Source organism: Marmota marmota, unplaced genomic scaffold (genome assembly GCF_001458135.2).
Source record: "Marmota marmota marmota unplaced genomic scaffold, marMar, whole genome shotgun sequence".
Taxonomy (NCBI): Eukaryota; Metazoa; Chordata; class Mammalia; order Rodentia; family Sciuridae; genus Marmota; species Marmota marmota.
The window spans coordinates 8,003,055-8,023,777 of record NW_026000196.1 but is presented as its reverse complement, the minus strand read 5'-3'; the positions used below and the strand labels follow the sequence as shown (position 1 = coordinate 8,023,777).

The 20,723-nt window shown below is 37.0% G+C and overlaps 1 protein-coding gene across 1 annotated transcript in view; it reads left to right on the top strand.

The window, feature by feature from the left end:
* Agbl1 (AGBL carboxypeptidase 1) overlaps window positions 1-20,723 on the top strand; it is a gene marked incomplete at its 5' end in the record, with an annotated part of 696,476 nt that overhangs the window by 359,742 nt on the left and 316,011 nt on the right. Inside the window, one exon of the mRNA XM_048790140.1 lies at window positions 6,549-6,725. Within this exon, the coding sequence (XP_048646097.1) occupies window positions 6,549-6,725 (177 nt within the window). The remainder of the gene's footprint in view (window positions 1-6,548; window positions 6,726-20,723) is intronic.

The window sequence follows — 20,723 nt, the reverse complement described above, 5'->3', positions numbered from 1 at the left end:
AAACTATAGTTGTGGAAATGTAAGAGAAATACTCAAAATTTTCCTGCTAAGTCACCTGTCTACCTTAATCTAATGAAAGGTTCATAACTAGTTAAACTCCTCAAGATACATGTAATTAATTTGAAAGTGTGGTTTTTTTGAGCAGAGTGTGTATTAGCTAACAAAAACAGGTTTATGTCAGACACCAAACTACAGATCCAGGAAGCTCAGTGAACACCAGAAGGACAAATGCAGAAAGGCCTACACTTAGGCATATCATTTTCAAATTACAGAAAATCAAAAGTATAGAAAAAATACTGAAGAGGGAAAATGCCTTATTCTAGAGAGAGCAAAATATAAGAATTAGATTTGACCTCCTCAGAAACTTTGCAAACAAGAAGAGAGTACAGCAAAACATTTAAAGTGTTGAGAAAGAAAATACCACCAACCTAGATCTCTGGACCCTGTGAAGTTATACTTCAAAAGTGAAGACGAAATAAGGACTTTCTCAATAAACACTGAATGAATTTGTTGCCGGTCGACCTGTCTTGCAAGAAGTGTTAAGAACAGACCTTTGGAGAGAAGGAAAATAATATAGGTTAGAACCTTGATTCTACAATGAAAAAGAAGAGTATTGAAGGAAGAATAAGAGACAGTAAAATGAAAACTTGATTTTTCTTATTATTGATTGAATAAATAGCATTTTGTTCAAAATAATAATAGAAACAATATATTTGATCATTCATGCATGCACACATATTCTTGTATATATATGAGAAATGAATGAAAGCAAGAAAACAAGAAGGAGAATTAAGACCACTTAATAATAAACAGGTAATCATACTGTCTATGAAGTGGTACTCTTTTATTTGAAATTCCAAACTTTAGGTCAACCAAAAGAAAGTGAAAGAGCTTATATGTGAATAAGGGAGAGAAAATTGAATGATATCAATGTTCAATTTAAACCATAAAGAGCAGAAAAGAGTGGAAAACTAAAATCAGAACAAACAACAAAAAACAGGTAGAAAATAGTAACAAATATGGTAGACATTAACCCAACTATAGCAACCGTCACTTTGAATGCCAATGGTGTACATGCACAACTGAAAATTGGAGGTTGTAAAAAGGGACCAAAAAAGAAGAACCAACTGCAAGTTGTCTGGAAGAAACCCACTCTAAATATAAAGACACATTAGATTAAAAGTAAATGGGCAGAGAAAGATATATAAGCAAAATAGTTCTAATTAATTTCAAACACATCAAACTTCAAAGCAAGGAAAGTTATGGATAAAGAATGGCATTGAACAATAATAAAGGTGTCATTCCTTCAAGAAGGTATAACAGTTCTTAGCATGTATGTGCCTAACAATTTCAAAATACACGAGGCAAAGAAATGCGAACAGAAATAAATAAATCTACAGTTATAGCTGAGACTTCAAAACCCTGGTATCTGAAATGAAAGACAATCACTTTAAGAACATAATTGAATTCAACAACACCATTGATCAATTGGATGTAATTGGCAACTATAGACTCTTCCAAGAACACCAGAATACATATTCTCCTGAAGCTTATATCAAACACTAACCAAGACAGAACAAATTGTGGGCCAGTAAATATACCTTAAAAGAATAGAAATCATATAATATCTGCTCTCAGACACAATGGAATTGAACTAGAAATAAGTAGAAAGGTTAACAGAAAGGTTTAATTCCCAAATGTGTGGAAATTAAAGAACACACTTCTAAATAACACATGAATCAATGAAGAAATCTCAAGAGAAATTAGAAAATATTTTTAACTAAATGAAAATGAAACTGCTACTAATCAAATTTTGTGGAATTCAATAAAATCTGTGCTTAGAGGGCAATTTGTAACATTGAATTTATTTATTAAAAAAGGAAAATTCTAAAATCAATCATCCATGCTTCTACCTTAAGAAACTAGTAATAAAAAATTAAAATTCAAAGTAAATGAAAGGAAAGAGGTAAAATATCAGATAGATCAAAACTATATATATTATTTGTCAAAATACTAAAGTATAAATTAAAGCGATTGAAAAATAGGAAATCAAAAGCTGGTTCTTTGACAAATTGATAAGAGCATTAAATCTGTAGCCAGGCTATCTAGGGAAACAAAAAAAGAGAGCAGGCACAAATTATTAATACAAAAAATGAGAAGTGGGACATAACTACAGATCCTGTGGATATTAAATGGATAATAATTTCATAATTCATGGAATGCTGCAAATTTTATAACCTATATTAAATAGACCAATTCCTTGAAAGACACAAACTACCCAAGCTCATACAAAAATAATAGATAATTTGAAATGGCCTATATATTACAGAAATGGAATCAATAAATAATAATTAGTAACCTTCATAAACAACACTAGGCCCAGATGGGTTCACTGGTAAATTTTACAAAATGTTAAAGGAAGAAATTATACAAATTCTTCACAGTCTCTTTCAGAAGGTGGAAACTGAGGGAATATTTTTAAAATCATTTTACAAGACTAAATATTTCTATTAGATCAACATTAAACTAATGCTGAAGCCAGACAAAGACATTAGAAGAAATCAACAGATCAGTATCATTTTCTGAACATAGATGCAAATTCCAGAAGAAATGTTAGCAAATCAAATCCAATAATATAGAAAAAAGAATTATATATAGTATATAATTAGGATTTATCCCAGATATGCATGGCTGGATGAGCATTTCAAAATCAATTTATAGAATTCATCTTATCAACAAACTAAAGAAGAAAAATCAACTGATCCTGTGCAGAAGAAGCATTTGAAAAAATCCAAAATCCATACAAAATAGAAACTCTCAATAAACTAAGAATAGACTCCTCTTTCTGAATTTGATAAAAAAATTTATGAATAAGCTACAGTTAACATAAATTATTAATGGTAAGAAATAAGCACTTTTCTCACTAAATCAGGAGTGAAACAAGAATATACCCTCTCAGCACTCCTTTTCAGCATTATGTTGGAAGGTGTAGCAATGTAATAAGACAAGAAAACAAAATAAAGTCATACTGATTGCAAAATAAAGAAATAAAACCATTTTTATTTCTGGAACTCCTGAATGAATGATTAATGTGTTGCAGCACACAAAGATAATATACAGAATTTAATTGCTTTCTTGTATAACAGCAATGAGTAAGTGGAATTTGAAATTAAGAAGCCCAATACCATTTATATTAGTATGTTCCAAATAAAATACCTATTTTTATGTCTAACGAAACATGTATTATATCTATATGAGGAAAATTACAAAAGTCTGATGAAGAAATAAAATAAAAACTAAATAAGAAGAAATATTCATGTTCATGGATACAAAGACTTGTTTTAGTCAGATTTGTTATCTCTGTTACCAAAGAACCTGACAAGAACAATGTAGAGGAGGAAGTTTATTTTGGGTCACAGTTTTAGAGGTTTAGTCCATGGTTGACCAGCTTCATAGCTCTGAGCCCAAGATAAGATGGAGTGAGGCAGAACATGATGGCAGATAGAAGTGGTGAAGGAAAACAGCTCAGGACGTGGTGGCAACTTCTAGAAGATAAGAGAAAATCTAAATGACTACAGGTTTGACAACGACTTTTTAGATATGATATCAACAACTATATCATAATCTTTAGCAGGAAGAATTAATAAGCTAGACTTCATTAAACTTAATTTTTTTCCTGCTCTATGAAACAAATTCTCAAGAGAATGAAAATATAAGCTACAGACTAGAGAAGAAAATGTAGTAAAAGATGTTTGATAATTAATTGTTATCTCAAAGAACAGAGTTTACATAAGAACATAACAGTTTATATAACGAAACTTTTCAACTCAACATTATAAAAAAAAACAAACAACCTGATTAGAAAATAGACCCAAGATCTTAAAAGATACCTCATGAAAGATGAGATACAGATGGAAAATAAGCACATAAAAAGATGCTCCACACTGTTTATTATCTGGGAAGTGCAAATTAAAATGATAATATGGTACCACTATACACCTGTTAGAATGCCCCAAATCTGGAACACAAACACCAACTATTGACAAGAATGGGGATCAGCAGGGACTCTCATTCATTGTTGGTAGGAATATAGAGTGGTACAACCTCTTTGGAAGACAGTCTGGTGGTTATTACAAAACCTAACATACTGTTACCACCAAGTCCAGTAATTGCAATTCTTATTATTTACTTAAAAGAATTGAAAACTTATGTCCACATAAAACCTATACATGAATATTTTGTAGCAGCTTCATTCATGATAATACACTCAAGATACCTTCAGACATCTAACCAATGGAACATTATTCAGTGCAAAAATGAAATGAGTTATCATGTCATGCAGAGACATGGAGGAAACTTAAGTGGGTGTTACTAAGTGAGACAAGGCAACATGAAAACTAGTATGACACCAACTATATGACATTGCGGAAAAGATGAAACTATGGAATATTGAAAGATCAGTGGTTGCCAGGGTCTTCAGGGGAAGAGAAGCAGGAAGGAGGTGAGCAGGTGAAGCACAAACTGTTTTAGGAATGTGAAACTACTTTGCATGGTACAGTAATGTTAGATAAATGTCACTATACATTCAACCAAGCCCATAGAATGCGCAAGATCAAGAGTGAACCATAATTTAAAACTATGAACTTGGAGTGATAGTGATGTGTCATTGTAGGTCCAAGCATTACAAATACACCATTCTGGTGGAAGATTTTGATAATGAGGGAGGCTATACCCATGTGGGACCATGGAGCACATGGGATATCTGTGCAACTTTCTCTTCTCTCAGTTTTGCTCTGAACTATAACTGTTGTTAAAAAATGAACTATGATTTAAAAAATAACAAATCACAAAAGAAGTAAGTTTACAAAACAAAGATCATTAAAGTAATATGAGTAAACTTCTTACACTGAGCTAAAACATTGATAAATGAAAATTGATTTTGAGTATTTTTAATCATTTTCTTTAAAATATATGTAAGCAGTATGTTTATGTTTATCTAAGGAGAGCCTTAGGGTCTGGACTAGTAAGTTCTATTTATCTCAAAAAATAGTTATGAAGTCTATGAGTAACATATTTCTCAGGATGCAGAAATTTTCTTGTGAATAAAATACACTCCTGCCCTTATGGAACTTCGAGGCTGAAGAGGAGAAACACACACACACACACACACACAGTAACTAAATTGGAATTGTGATGAACATTTTGAAGGCCAAAGATAGGGCAAGAACTCAGGGAGGGAGGTATAAGTGTGGATATGAAATCAATTAGAAGGCAGTTGCAGAAGCTCAAGCAATAAAAACATTTTTTTCCCTTTTAGAATGTTCTGTAGGTCTGGAGGGTATGTAGGAACATAGAGACCAGAATAAGTTATGTTAATATTTATATTAATGTGTGTTTACATAATGCATAATTTATAATAGAGTCAATAATGCAATTAACAGTTATATTAAACCCAAGGACAGTAAGTACCAGAGTGATAAAGAGATTTGCTAGATAGTCTAGTATTTTTTTTTCAAAAAATCCAATTAATTTGTATTCTTAACAACTCATTAGGCTTTTAACACTTTTGTCATCCAATTTGTCCAAAAGCCTGAAGTTTTACTGTTTGTTACCTAAGGTACGTGATTTTACATTACGTGCTATTTTGTGCGTATTTAGTTAGTCCTGAAGTGAGAGAACCCTTCTTGTTAATGTCACTGAAGTTCTGGGACTTCCAAGCTCAGTATTTTTGCTGACCCAAGGACTAAATGTACTATCAACTCTGAGTCATCATTCCCTCTGGGGCAGGTCAAGTGTTGGAAGCCACAGCTCTGCCAATCAGAGTGACTAGAGTCTACAGATGCCTTCTAACTGGAGATTAAGTGGTCATAAATAAAGCATTTTTTACTCCAAAGTGGGATATATAAACCCAGAAGGGATGGAATTTTAGGAGTTTTATAATTGATCCAGCTTTAGATTTATGGCTTAGAGAATAAGGCTAAAAAGTTCATTTTGGCAATTCCATACTCATAGGAAACAAATGAACTTCATAATGCTCCTGCTTGAGAGTCTTCAGTGGCCCCTGTGGCCTTCTGAGGTCAGTGAACGGTGCTTAGTCTCACCCTGCAGAAACACTAAGGCTGGATTGAGTTGCTCTATAAATTCCAGGTCCCTATAACATCTGTGATTTCCCATAGGCTCAACCCAGCAATGTAAGGGGCCAAATATACATGTGCATCAGAGGTCCACAGTGATGCACAAAAGCCAAGTCTAAAGATTATATTCTTTGGAGTTGGGAAGGTAGGCATCTGGATCCTATTCTAGCCATTTTGTAGTTGTGGGACTTAAGTTCTTTATTCTTACTTTCCTAAGCCTCAGATTCTTTATCTGAAAAATGATAAAATAAGTTGGTATCCATTTCTTAGGATCAATAAATGATTCACAGTAGCATATATTAAGTGTGTGATATATAGAGATGCTACATAAATGTTGAGAAGCTATTTTTTATAATGAATAGTGCTAATCACCTGCAACTCATCATAGTTTGATTTTCTTTTTTCTAATTGTAGACTCTTCCCAAAATCCTTGATAAACTAGCACCAGCATTCACAATGAGCAGCTGCAGTTTCCTTGTGGAGAAATCCCGAGCCTCCACTGCCCGGGTTGTGGTGTGGAGAGAGATGGGGGTGTCGAGAAGCTACACCATGGAGAGCAGCTACTGTGGCTGCAACCAGGGCCCTTATCAGGTATGTGAAACTGCAGGCCCCTCTAGCAGGGATACACAGGAATGGGGAGCAATAACAGACCCTCTCATCCCTACTCCACCACCTGAAAGGGGAAGAAGGCTCCACATAGAGTCTGCCCTGCTCCTTTCAACGATCACCTTTGCCTGTGGCAGCAGCACTGTTGGTCCTGGAAGCTATGTGTGCATGCTTCCCAGTTTGGTTCCTTAATCATTTCTCCTCACCAGCAAGCAGCAGGAAGCCTCTTTTTAACCTGTGCCCCCAGCTTTTACAGAATCTCTGCCTGCCTGGCTCTGTTGCGTTCATAGAAATCTGTTGTCTGTTGCAACAAGTGAACTATCTCATAAACATCATTGAGGGCATAAGTCATGTATGGATATTGTCAATACACTTATATATTGTGTTTTTTTCCTATTCTAGTTTAAATCAGCAGCTCTCTATGTTATCCTGCTGTCACCAGGGCACACAGGAAATTATGTGTAGTGCACGTCTCCCAGAATGAGTGGGTCTGAGACTCATGCACCAGTGTTGGGGGGGAAAGTGCTCTTGTATAAATCACCTTCTTTCTACAGCTATATTAACTGCATGAGCAGCTGGATAGCTGCTATAGCAGGCTGTACTGGCTGCTCTTCCCACTCCCCCATAGAGAAGCATAAATAAAGGACATTGTGACACTGCCAGGGTAATAGTCTTTTAAATTTCTTAGGCAAGCTGACAGACGACTCCTTGGTGACTTCCATTCAACCCCAAGAATACCTGGACCTCACCAGTATTAAAACTCATTGTGTTGGCTTTGATACTCTCCTGGAGCAGCCAGGAAGCACTTGGCATCTATGCAATCCAGAGCTTGTAGAAATCTGTTAGCTATCAAAGGCAGTGCACAGAGTGACAGGCCATGAACATTATCTAACTTCCCCACCTGGTCCAAGAGATTTTTGACATTGGGTTAACTTAACTGCTCATTTTGGCCCATTAGTTCTGTCAAATAGTCCAAGTGATTGCTTCAAGGATTATTTTGTTACTAGATTAATAAGTTATTATGCTGGATTAATTCTATTTACTCATATTAATGTGCATGCAGAATAAGAGTGCAGATCATTATGTCAGTAGCAAAAGACCTCACTCTTCCATATACCAGCAGTACTGAAGCTACTTACTTCCAAAAACCTATGTTTCAAATGTAGATTTTAATGTAGATTCTGTCCTCCCTACCACACAAAATATTTGTAAACACATATATGAATTGACTTTGAGGTTATATCATCAGGAATCTGTTTAGTTTATTGGCATACAAATCTATATGATTTCAAAAATAAAAGCCTGGAATATAAGTCATCCTAAGGCCTTCTGGACATTGATTTGTGCCTCAATAGCTGTATGCCTCCTTGTAGGACGGGGCCTGTCATTTGCTTAAAAGACTTTCCATGCAACCCTTCACAGATTTATTGGATCGGTGACTTTCATTGACTTTGTTTCTCCAAGCACCAGTTCAGACTAACAGCTTCTAGTCACATAAGTATCAATGCCATTCATGATAAATCAACTGGACATTCAAGTCCTTTGGAGCTGCCTGAAAACTAAAGGGCTCATAGGTGCAGGCCCTCACGAACTCTCCATCTTCCATGCAACGCGCAAAACAACTGTTAGAAATGAGAAAGAATGAAAGACTTTCACCCAATGAGATGACTTTCAGGTATCAATGCAGCATTTATCCTGTGAAATTTTCTACATGGGCTTTGCATGGGGTCTCCAGAAGGAGAATGGAGGGAGAACTGGCTAGAGAAAACCGTAATAGTGCCAAACCTGCTTTTGGTTTAACGGTCCCATTCTCTATATGAAACACCTCTCTGAATGGATTGGTTTTCTCTTTCCCTTTGTTTTCTTGTCCTTACAAACATGGTTGAGTAGCTGAGCAGAGTCACAGACAGCAAGCAAGGGCATGGTGAGTAATTTTACATATGGGAGGCCCGCCCCCCCAGGGGAAGGAAGCCAGCCCAGAGTTGGGTGTTTCGGTGATTTTCGATTGAGGTATATAATAAAGTCTATGAGCTATAAAGCAGTATAGAAATTTCCATCCTGAACATATTGCAAATGATTTTTGTACATTGAGAAGCTGAGTCCCAGTTGGGTCTTGAGGTTATTATTCTAAGGTCATCTTTCCATTTTTTGTTTAGCATTACCATTTATCCAAAAGATGGAGGATACTTAAGTACACCCACGAGGGGCATTCCTTCCTTCCTTCATAAGAATATAAATATTTTTGCAGTTTCTCTGGTTAATGTGGCTTTAAAGTAGTTCCAATCATTTCTCCCCCAGCACACTAAGTACCTGATTTGTTAGTAGTGAAATGAAATATCATTTCTTACAGTGACATTTATGTTGGAACTGCATTAAAGAACATAAGCTATTACCTTCAAATAATTATTATTAATATGATATTTTCTCTTCTATTTTCCAGTCTATAGTTGGCTAATTTGAAAAAAAATTTTCTCCTGCCTTTATTTCTTTGGAATACAGTCTCTGCTGCTTCTCATACACTTAAGATCCATAATTTAAATTTTATGTAATAGTCCCACCCACTGAGAGATTTACTTTTTCTCTTAAGGACTGGCCCAAAGATATTGAGGCTGTGGAGGGGAAGACTAAATGGAATGATTCATCCTTTGGGGGCTCATTTTTCAGAGGCATCCAGTCTATGTGGACAGCTGTGTGGTTCACAGTGAGAGCCTGTGACCTGGGGTCACATATATGGTATGTCTGCACATACAAAGGCATGTGACTGGACCCTGTGGGCTGCTAGTGGCTTAGGAGGTCAATGTGAGCACTCCCACCCAAGCAGGTTCTGGACCTGCTTGTTGGCCACACCACTGACTTGTGGGACAGCAAAGTGGCCTTAGTCAGAGGAAGAACAGAAGATGGGGGACTCAGCTGAGGCTTGAAGAATGAGTCAACTGGTCCTTCAATTTCTTTATGTGAGCTGCCTCTTTGTACTGTGGACTCTCCAAGCAATCTGTCTTCTCCAACCCCCACAGAGGGATCTTTCAATAATCCAAATCTACTCAAGTCACATTATCTGTCCCAATGTCTTCATTATGTCTAGAGAAAATTCAACTCTTTATTCTGATGTTAAGACCTTTTACAACCTCTTCATTTTTTTAAACATTCAGTACTTGCTCTAGTGCAGAATAGGTATTAAATATGTGTGATGATGGACAGATGAATGAATAAGTGAACAAATGGATCAATAGTAATTTCTAGGTTGTCAGAGGGTGATCCTCTATGTGCATGGGTAACTAGAAAAGAAGAAGAAATCTCTGTGGTCTGAGTGTGACCAGAAGTCACTCTAAAGTGGAGATTTTAAGAATCTTTGCAGTGCATGGAAATAGAAAATGTGTGGGCAGGAGAGGGAAAGGCATAGAATGTAGAGCTGAGACCTCTCAGACCTGTCACTGTGTACATGATTTGAGAGCATTTAATGGATTCTTTCCCAGTGTAAGACAATTCTAGTCCAGGTGTGGAATCTCTTATGGCCACATTCTAATAACAGATGATGATTAGCAGAAAGACTCCCATCCATATACATGGTAGATGCTGTAGTCCACCCTCTAGGTGCCTGTTTAGCACCCAGGCATGCATTTCCCCTTGCTGCACACAGCTGTGTCCATTAGGAGGAATTGACTATAGCTGCAGAAATGGCCTTGCCCAAAGCTGTGGTTCCTTCCTGACAGCAGCCTGCATCCAATGGCTGACCTATGTGAGGTGAAAAGGCCTGGCTTCCTTGCCTCCACTGGGACAATTCCAGCGGGACATTCCAGCTCTCAAATTCCCTACAGGATCAGCTGGAGCCTTTATTGCAAGTGCATTGCAGATCTACTTCCCCTCTGCCCAATTTTGCTTTCCTCATCGCTCACAGGTGTTGTTCCAATGAGTACTCCCCCAAAGTCCTGATACATGTAATTCTCAGAGTCTCAGAGGATGCTTCCTGGGGAAACAAATTATAACAGTGCTTCAGAAAGACTTGGATGAGAAAACATAAATGTTGGAACTAAGTATTCAAGCTGTAAGATGGTTTGACAGGGATGAATTTCATATAGGCAATTAAGATATCTGAGCTTAGCGTTTAAGGCTTCCCATGTCCTTTCTTTCATACTGTATTTGCCTTAGTTATTTAAGGCATGGGCCCTCATCTACCACCTTCCTCACCTCATGCTGGAGACAATAGCTTGGTGCAAGATTTTTTGCAGTGGTCCAGAATGGAGGCAGATATATTAGTTTTGAGTGGATGCTACAGCAAATGACCACAGAGTGACCGAAAACAACATAAGTTTATTCTCTCATAGTTCTAGAGGGTAAAAGGGGTAAAAGTCTGAAATCAAGATGTCAGCAGGGTAATGTTCTCTCTAAAGACTTTAGGGCAAAATCTGTTCCATGCTTTCAGCCGTATTTCCCAAATCTTTGGTGTTCCTTGACTTGTGGATGGATAAGCCCCACCTTTTCCTTTGTTATCACTGTGTCTCTCTTCTAATCTTCTTGTTAAGGACGCCAGCCATACCAGATCAAGGGTCTACCTTACTCCAGGATGACCTCACCTTAATTAATTACATCTGCAATGACCTTATTTCTAAATGAGGTCACATTCTGCAGTTCTGGGAAGGAGAAGAACTTGGTGGGGGTACTATTCAACCTAGTGCTCTAGGTCATGGACAGGTACACAACACATAGACCAAAGAATGAAGGAAATGATTTTATTCTTCTTTTTACATTGTCATGGAGTAAAGCCCGCATGTTATAACAACTCTTGTTTATTCTTTACCCCCATGAAGAAGAAAATCAAGTTTAGATTTTCTTGGAACATCTTGAAAAACAAGTTTAAGAGTCATTCCTTGTATAAGGAGTGCTGGTTAATGTTGCTTGAGTATTATGATACACAATTTTAACATAGCAATAATGATAACAAACTCTTCTATGGTACTCAATTTGTGCTAAGCCCTTAATATATATATATTAAGTTACTCCATGTCTGCTATGGCACAACCAAGAATCATAGTCACTTCTATTGTCATTGTCATCCTTATTTTACAAATGAGGATGCTGAGGCAGAGAGGTTAAGTAACTTGCTCAAGGTCATACAGCTAGTAAGTTTTAGAGCCAGGATTTGAAGATGACAGGTGTGGAACTGGAATCTTTGCTTTTACCCCTGTGCTTTCTGCCTTGTAGAAAGTGGTTGTTGAAAGGAGTCCTCGGCTTCAGAAACAGGAGACCCAGCTGCTGCACTTATCTGCCGTTAAGTAGATCTGTAGCAACAGGTGAGTCACTTAACCTCTCTAGGTCATAGTTTTCTGATTTATAATAGATGACATAATTAGAACAAAGAGATGGACATGTCTCTGCTAAATTATGACTATCCTGAGTATCTAAAGGATTTCTGGATCATCTACAGCAGTGTGAACCAGCACTATTGTGGAACCCTTAAGAATCTTCAGCAACTTAATTCTGAATATGCACATTTTTTCCAAAAGTAGCTTCTTTGCTTTGAGCACAATTCATTATTGTCAGGGGACTTTGGCTGCTTAATCCACACATTTCCTTCTCACCCTGTTTATTCTATCCTGGCTGACCTTCTCTTTAAAAACAAACAAACAAGCAAACAAACGAACAAAAAAACCCCACAAAACTTTTCAAAGTAAGCAAAGAGGGATGGGAGGATTTTAATACATATGAAATAGCATCTTTCTACCAGTTTCTTCATTATTGGAAATGTTGGAGCAAAATCTTCAGTAAAACACCCATTTTAAGCTGTTACAAGTGATCTCCTGTCTTACTTCCTATCCTCATTTCACTTCCTAGTGACTTCTCGTCTTGTCCACCAGAGTCTTACACAGCTTTATGGATTTACACAGCCCAGACTGAGGACTCTCCTGCAGAATTGGCTTTGTACCAGGGTACACAAGCATGAACATACACACACACATACACAAACATAGGTATATACTAATGATTTTCAACCATCAGGTCATAAAGGAAGCATATCTTATTGTTTAGTGAAGTTCCTGTGTCAGCTACAAAGTTCCAAGGAGAACTCTGCCATTCACAATCATTGAGCTTGAAACAGTCCCTGACTTCTATGTACTTCAGTGGTAAACATGATGTTCCTCATAGTTCCTATTTTAGGGAGATGCTATAAAGACAGAATGAACCACTATCATTAAAACATTTATCACTGTCTTCATAGGAAAAACTCACTACCTATTTACTCTCAAAACATATTTACTATTTGTATTATTATTGATGATAATAATTATTAGTGTTGATTTTCTTTTTCTATTTGAAATAATGGACTTTCATACATAATCATCTTAATCAGGTCTTCTTAATCAATACCTTTGAGTTTAGAGGTAAGGTCTCTGTGATATTATAAGCTCTAATAAATAACCAGGTTTAAGAATCACAGATTTTGGCTTTTATAGAGACTAATATCCATATATCTATATTTATAGACTTACCTACATCAAAGAAACTCCTGCATGTATTATTTAGGCACTTCCTTTTTTATGTACCATTTATTCTAGCTATCAAATTTCCTATGCAGCATAAGCTATAGTCTAGCTGATTCATATCTGATGTCCTGAAAAAAGGGAAGGGGAAGAGAAAGAGAATGGAAGGAATAAGCCTGGGTGGCAGAGGGAGGAACAAATTTAAATTTCTAGGAAGACTGTTGAATTTAAAAAGCTATTTTAATCATGACTTCAACTCTAGAATATAGGTTGGATTACTATTCTCAAGTCACTGCCTTGTCTTATAGGCAGCCATGTAAGGGAATATCATTCTTTTAGGTCTTTGAGGAGGAGGGATAATTTACTTTCATTAGTATAACCCGAGGAATGGTATTTGGTTATCTAATATGAGGAAAGTTTGAGGAGCCCTCCCTCAAATTTTAATGTATATTAAGATCACCTTCTGAGCTTTCTTGATTTGGGGGACATGGCTGAAGAATTTGCATTTTTATCAAGGGTCCCCAGGGTTCAGTCATTGAGGGACTGAGGTAGGATGCCCCCATGTAAAAGGCAAGGTCTTGAAACTATTTTTTTTTTATTAGTCTTAATCCTGATCCTCTTTTGGTTCTAGAAAATTCCCCATGGCTTTTATTAGGGAGTCTCAAATTCACCTTTTGTTTTCCTTTTCTTTCATGTCTATGCTCCTTGGTGGATTAACTTAGTTTCCCTGTAAGTGTTGCACTTAAAAACTGGTCTAATATCCATTCCTGGGAGAATTTGTAGAATTTTTGTTTCTTTGTCTTTATTTTTTTTTCCTCTAGCTTTTAGGACCCCCCCACATAGAATTCCTTAAATTGGTGTCTTTGAACAATTTTTTAATCTATGTTTTTGTTATGGAGCTGAGGCCTCCTGAGGAACTGAAGCAGCACAAAGTTCCCCTCTTCAAACCCCAATTCTGGTGACCATGTCAGGAAGATTTCAGACATGTTGCTCAGAGTAACAGGAATGAGTTTATTGAAGGGATAGGAAAAGGGAAAGGAGACAGTATCCAGGGAGAGAGTGAGTCCTCTTGTAGAGGAGAAGGACAACGTGTCTCTCTTGCACTCCAGGTTTATTAGGAATCCCAGAGAAGTTTCTAGAAGTCCTGCCCAGGTCCACCTCTTTACTTTTGACTGACAGCAAGGTGACATCAGACTTTCAAATCCCTTTGTCATGGCAACACTTGGTCACCTTGGCTCATGCTGACTAGTTCTAATTGGATTCTTAATAGTACATCTTACAGATTTTATGGTTAGGAAGAACTATCCTTATCTCCCAGAATTTCAGGATCTGGTCACAAGTCTCCTGGATTTCTCCCATCAGCATTATCTTGGGCCTACATTTCTCATGCAGTTAACAGGTAGTTTGCTGAGGAATGTAACATATCCTGTCCACTTAGACTGGGCAGGGCTACAGGTAAATTGCTTCTTGGAAAAGAAAGCATGTAGAGGTCAGCACAGGGGCCCCATTTTATAGGAGTACTCTCTTAACCTTGTGTTCCCACCGTCCTCATCTGTCTGTTCCCTAACAATTTTAAGAGCCTAGACAGAGATATAGTTACATACAAAATTGTTCCACTCTGTGTACATTTTTCTGGGGAAAGAAGCTATAGTTTTAAAGAGATTCTTAAAATTGTATGTTATCCAACAAATATGATTTAGAGCTCATGCCTTAATTTATTGAGTCTAAGATATCTTGAAGGCACTTCCTTCAGAGTCTCCTAGTTTTTGGTCAGCTCTAGAAGTGCTTGGCTTGAATTTGTGAAAATCAACCAGAGTCTGTAAATCACTGACTATTTCTGTCTCCATATCAATTAAGCACAAGAACAATGATGCATCTCATTAAGTGTATATTGGATTAACTTCCATCTAAATCTTCTGTGATTACATAGGATGCTAATCTTCTCAGGATGCTCTTGCTCACAGGTGCTGATTTAGCCCAAGCAGCAGCAGCAGCAGCAGCACCTGGCATTTATTAGAAAATCAGAATGTGGGGCCCCACCTGCTGCAACAGAATCTGCATTTGAAGGAGATCTCCAGGTGATCCATGTTCCCAATAAAGTTTGAGAAGCCCTGAAGGGATCAAGCAAAGGAAGTTGGGGAGATATAGCCTTTTCCTTAATGCAGACATTGTTTCCAGAATGTTTTTCTCCTCCTCCTCCTCCTCCTTCTTCTTCTTCTTTTTCTTTTTAAGGCTGCAATGAGATGTCCTATGTGAATATAATTTAAAAGTTGAAAGTAATCCCCCATATGAGACATATTCTTGACCCCTGCTAACATTTTAATGTGCAGTGAGCTTTTCTTTCTTCACCCATGTTCTGTAACAGCCTTCTGCTCTCTAGAGCTTAAAAAACGGGACTGTTTTCCAAACGCTTATTTTGCCATTGGAGTATCATTTTATTTCTTTGTCAATGTAGATATGAAATCCATATGCTAATCCATTATTTTGGTGTGAAACTACTTGAATGCTTGTCCATACTCTCTCTTTTCTTATTAATTGTGATTCAGCAAGTGTTAATTTACTGTTCTGGTTTTTTTTTTAACCAATTGTTATATGATCTCAAAGCATGTTATGAGCAGTTTATTAACTCACTGCAGGTTTGATGATATTATGAAATATTGTTCTCATTCTGCAGCCCTGCAGTTCCATAATGTCTGTCGGTAGTATAATAGAATATTAAAAGGAATTAAATAAAAATCAAGAGGTAGAAATGCTAATAAGGTTGCCAGCAGGGGCCTTTCCTGGGATTACTAAAACCCTGGGAGTCTTGAATTTTAAATGCCCATTGTAGAAAGTGATTCCCTGAATCAAAAAATAAGGACAGATTCTGACACTTGGGATAATCCATTAAGCCTCAAATGACCTCTGATTCTTTAAAAATAAGTTGGCTTCAAAGGACCAAGGAGAAGAAAAGATAGTTTATCTTTGTAAATCTTACTCTCCCCATGTGATCAATGTAAATGCAATAAGCCAGCCGCCCTTAAGGAGCAGACATCTAAAACCAAAGAAAGCACAGATTTAAGCCAGGGTTTTATTTAACTTGTAGCATAGGGAAACAGGATCGGCCCAACTTGGGATGCTTTGCTTTGGTCCTTAGTGCACAACGGAGTCATTGGAGTAACATCTTCCTACGAAAGTGCTGAAAGGCAGAGTTCAGGTCAGGAGAAATTATCCACAGGGTATTTTCTCTGTGTATAAAATGAGGTGGACCCTGAATCTTCCCATACCTCCCTGTTATGAAGCGATCACACAGTCCTCCAGCCAACTTTTCGACAATCTCCACTGTCTTCATTCCAATAGAGGTGTTACAGGGCTGAGGACTTCTGGGAAACTGAGAAAGCATGAAGGCCCTTTCCTCAAACCCAATTCTTCCAATCAAATTAGAAAGTTTTCAGACATGTCACTCAGAGTAACAGGCATAAGTTTATTAGAAGAGATGGGAAGGGGACACTCTTAAGGTGGAGACTAGGGCCCCTCAGAGAAGAGATGGACAGCATGCTCTCCCTGCTTTCTTATTTATTTATTTATTTATGGAATGCCAGGGAAGTTTCCAGAGAGTTATGACCAAGTCAATCTCTTCTTAACTTTTAACTGAAAGCAGGATGACATCAGACTTTCAAGTCTCCATTGCCATGACAATTCTAGATCACTTTGTCCTATGTTGACTAGTTCTAATTGGAACCTGTTCTTACAGATGTTTTAGTTATGGGGAATTATCCTTATCTCCCTGAATTCCATGATCTGGTGTGTGTAAGGGTCCTAAAAGTCCCCCTCTTTAGAGTAACACCTGTTCCTGTTATCAGTATTATTTCCCGTCTCCCGTTTTGCTGCAGATAACAAATATTTTTCTTAGGAATGTGACATATCCTGTTGACGTAAGCCAGTATGAGCTGTAGATAAATTGCTTTTTAAAAGTGAAAGCATGTGGGGGTCAGCACAGTGGGCCCATTTTATAGAATTATTTTCTTAACCTCATGTTTCCACCACTCATGTCTGCCTGTTTCCTATCAGAGTGATCTTAAAGATTTCTATTTTTAAAGATAAGCAGTCATTCTTTCTACGCCTGTGTTCCCTGAATAACAATGAGTAGGGAAACCCTTTAGAATACTTTGAACCCTGTTGTTTGAAGGCAAGCATTATATATTGTTATATACACTCATAATTGTTTCATCAGTCAACATGCATTTATTAGGTCTCTACTTTGTTTGAAGCTGAAGTTAATGACTGCTCATGTACATAGGAAACTCAGATCCCTTAGCCAAGGCCAGACACATGGTCACTGCATCCTCATTCTTCATTCTTCATTCATTCTTTCATTCATCATTCAGGAGACATTTTTAAAAAATCCACAGTGTGTTAAATGCCAAGGATATGACAGAGTAGAATTGGCAGCTTCCTCCTCTCCCAGAACTTCTGGTACAGCCAGAGGCAGATAATTAAATAAGTGAGAAGAAGAAAGAGCAGGGTGGAAAGATCTGGGTGCTCTAAGAGAACACAGGAGGAGGTGAAGATTTAGGACTTGGGCAAATGATGGCTTAGTTGAATAGGAATTATTCACAAGTTTTTTTTTGGGGGGGGCGTGTATGAAATTGAGAAAAGTAACATCTGGTAAAATAGAAGATATTTGTTTGAAAGGAGGACAGGTTCAAAAAGTTCCTAATTTTTCTTTCATTCTAGTTACTTTCATCTTGCTTCTTTCTTGCTTCTCATTTCTAAATCTCACCATGGAATTCCCCATGGGTCGTGCTGCATGGGACAAGAGTGGAGTTCTCAAGCACATGGTCCCACTCCTGATTCCAACATGACTCCCTTAGGAATACAGCCATAGGCGGGTATTTCTGTGAAATTCAAAGTTTAGGGTACATCTGTGAATCAGGAAGATTAAAATGTTTTCTTGTCCTTAGATTGATAAAGAGTTGTGAAATTTAAATAATAGTAAATAATAGTAACCTTGATCATTTTGTTCCAAATGAAACAAACATTTTGTTCCTGGCTATATACCTCGACAAATGTTTCTGAAAAACAACAAAAATTACAATAGTAAAATATACCTTTCCTTTTTAATGTGGTTAGTAATTTACAAAACACATTTATAAACTTTATTATGTCAGATGAGCCGAAAAGCTACTATAGTCCAAACATGAGAGAAAACAGAAATGAGAGGTAAAGAAAGTGAGCCAGGGACATGAAGCGGAAACTAATGCAAAATATGGCATTGCTGTTCTGGGCAGAGCAGTCCCCGAGGTCTGCTCTGCTCTGTGGGATGTGTCTGGATAGCTGTTGTGTTCAGAGGAGGAAGAAGGAGAAAGCAGGTACACAGCAGAGTGGTCTCTGTACCACTCCACCTTCCTGCTTCCCATTAGTCAAAGTTTGTACCTGGAGGAATAAACTGGCATAATCAGGTTGTACCATCTGGCCCCTGCTGCAGATCCTCATCCAAGCCCAGAATGATGGAAGAAGCCAGACAATTGGATGTGAGACTCATTGCCCTGGCTACAGATTAGGAGCAAACAAGGGTCCTCCCAGGAATGTGACTGGCAGCTCTAGGGTAGAAGCTTTGAGGGCTCAGCCATAGCTGGTAGCACCTGAGGCAAAGCTCACCACTGGGGACCCAGGAGTGTCCCCCTACCCCCTGTTAGTGAGAAATGCAAGGAGGCACCTAGGGTATATCCTACACATTCCTGAAGCAAATCTTAATATTTTTAACTGCAAAAGTTATAGCACAAATTGATAGTATCCAACAAAAACATATATGATCCTTGATCTCAAAGTTCTATTTTCAGAAACTTAATTTCCAAATTGCATAGATGTCATTGCTTGTTAATGGTGAAAACATGGAAATAATCTCAATTCCCATCAGTAAAGGATTAATGAAATACATAATTGTCAGTTTGAACAATGGACAACATGGACAGAAAAAAAGTAGCGGATAATTAATATTCACATGACCTTTGATACTTCAATACACTAGCTGCACCACTTGTAGACTGAATTTTGGGTAAATTATTTATTAAAGTTAACTTTAGGCATCAGAAAAAGCGAGTAAGGACTGTGCTTCCTTCATTGTAAATGTATATGTGTCACTTAGCCTAGTTCCTGACACAAAATACTAGTCAGTTAATCATAATCTTTAACATTATCCTATCCTACATATATATCATCCCAGTTGCATATTGTTATACTCAGCTACCCAATGAGAAAATTGAGATGGAGAAAATTTCAGTGGCATTCCTAATCCTTGACAATAAATTAGTAGTATTCCTTAATTATACCATTTTGTCTTGTGTTGATGAAATTTTCAGGTGTCACAAAGCTGGGACAAGTAGTTATTGCATTACACAGCAAAAATCGTGTCTAAATATCTTAGCAAAATGGAATGTTGGGCAAAATCTCAAAAGGGGAACCTAGTATGGGTTCTTGGGAAATTCTGCATTTGGTTAAAACAGAAAGAAATCACTCAACTACAAGAACATTTATAAAAGTATTTAAGGATTATTAATTTTCTTTTCATGTGATATGAATCAAACTTGAACTATGACTTAAAAATGCAAATGTGACATTAGATTACATCAAAATTATTATAGTGCCTAAAGTGTGAAATCTGATATTTCTCCAATTCAGTCAAATTGTTCTAAAAAAAATGTGTTGCATTCAATATGACTCAATTTCAGGCACATGAGGAAGAATTGTAGTAAAAGTAAGCAAAAGTAAAAAAAAATCTTATACCCATCTAAATGAGATGGATTTTACCTCAAAAGTAATAGGTATCCATTTATATGACTTAAGGAAAAGAGGAATGGGATCATAACTACCTTTAACTTTAGCTCTGTGATGGGTAGAATGGTGCAGGGACCCCAGTTGGAAGGCTACTATAACAGCCCATTGCAGGAAGAAAGAGAAACATAAGAAACATATTCAAGAGATATTTTGGAGGTGGAAATGAGCAGATGCAATGGGTTTGAAAGGATTGGAGACAAAGAAGTGGTAAATCTACAGTCCATGAGGACTCCCAGATTTCTGGAATAGATATGATATTGAAAATGCAATAAGAAATCATATTGTGGGTGTGTTTGCCCAATCGTGTGCATACAAAATGAAACATTCATCATATAACTTAATTGTATGTTAGGAAGAAAGAAGAGAAGCAAAATTTGGCTTGATAAGTAAACTCTCTAGTCGATTCTTTCCATGATATTGTGGAGGCTGCAATCAAACCATTAATGGAAGACAATGTGAAATTGCTGAGTTAACCTTAGAAGGACTTTCTAACATACACTCAATACTGCTTCAACACAACTGACCTTATTCTTGTTGCAGATTAATTTAAATTCTAATGTTTTTTCTTCTATGCACTCCAAAATTCTTATTATAGGTTTCCTTACTACTTACAATTACCTTCCTAGAAATGCTAATCTATACTTTTGGTATGATACAATATATATATATATATATATATATATATATATAT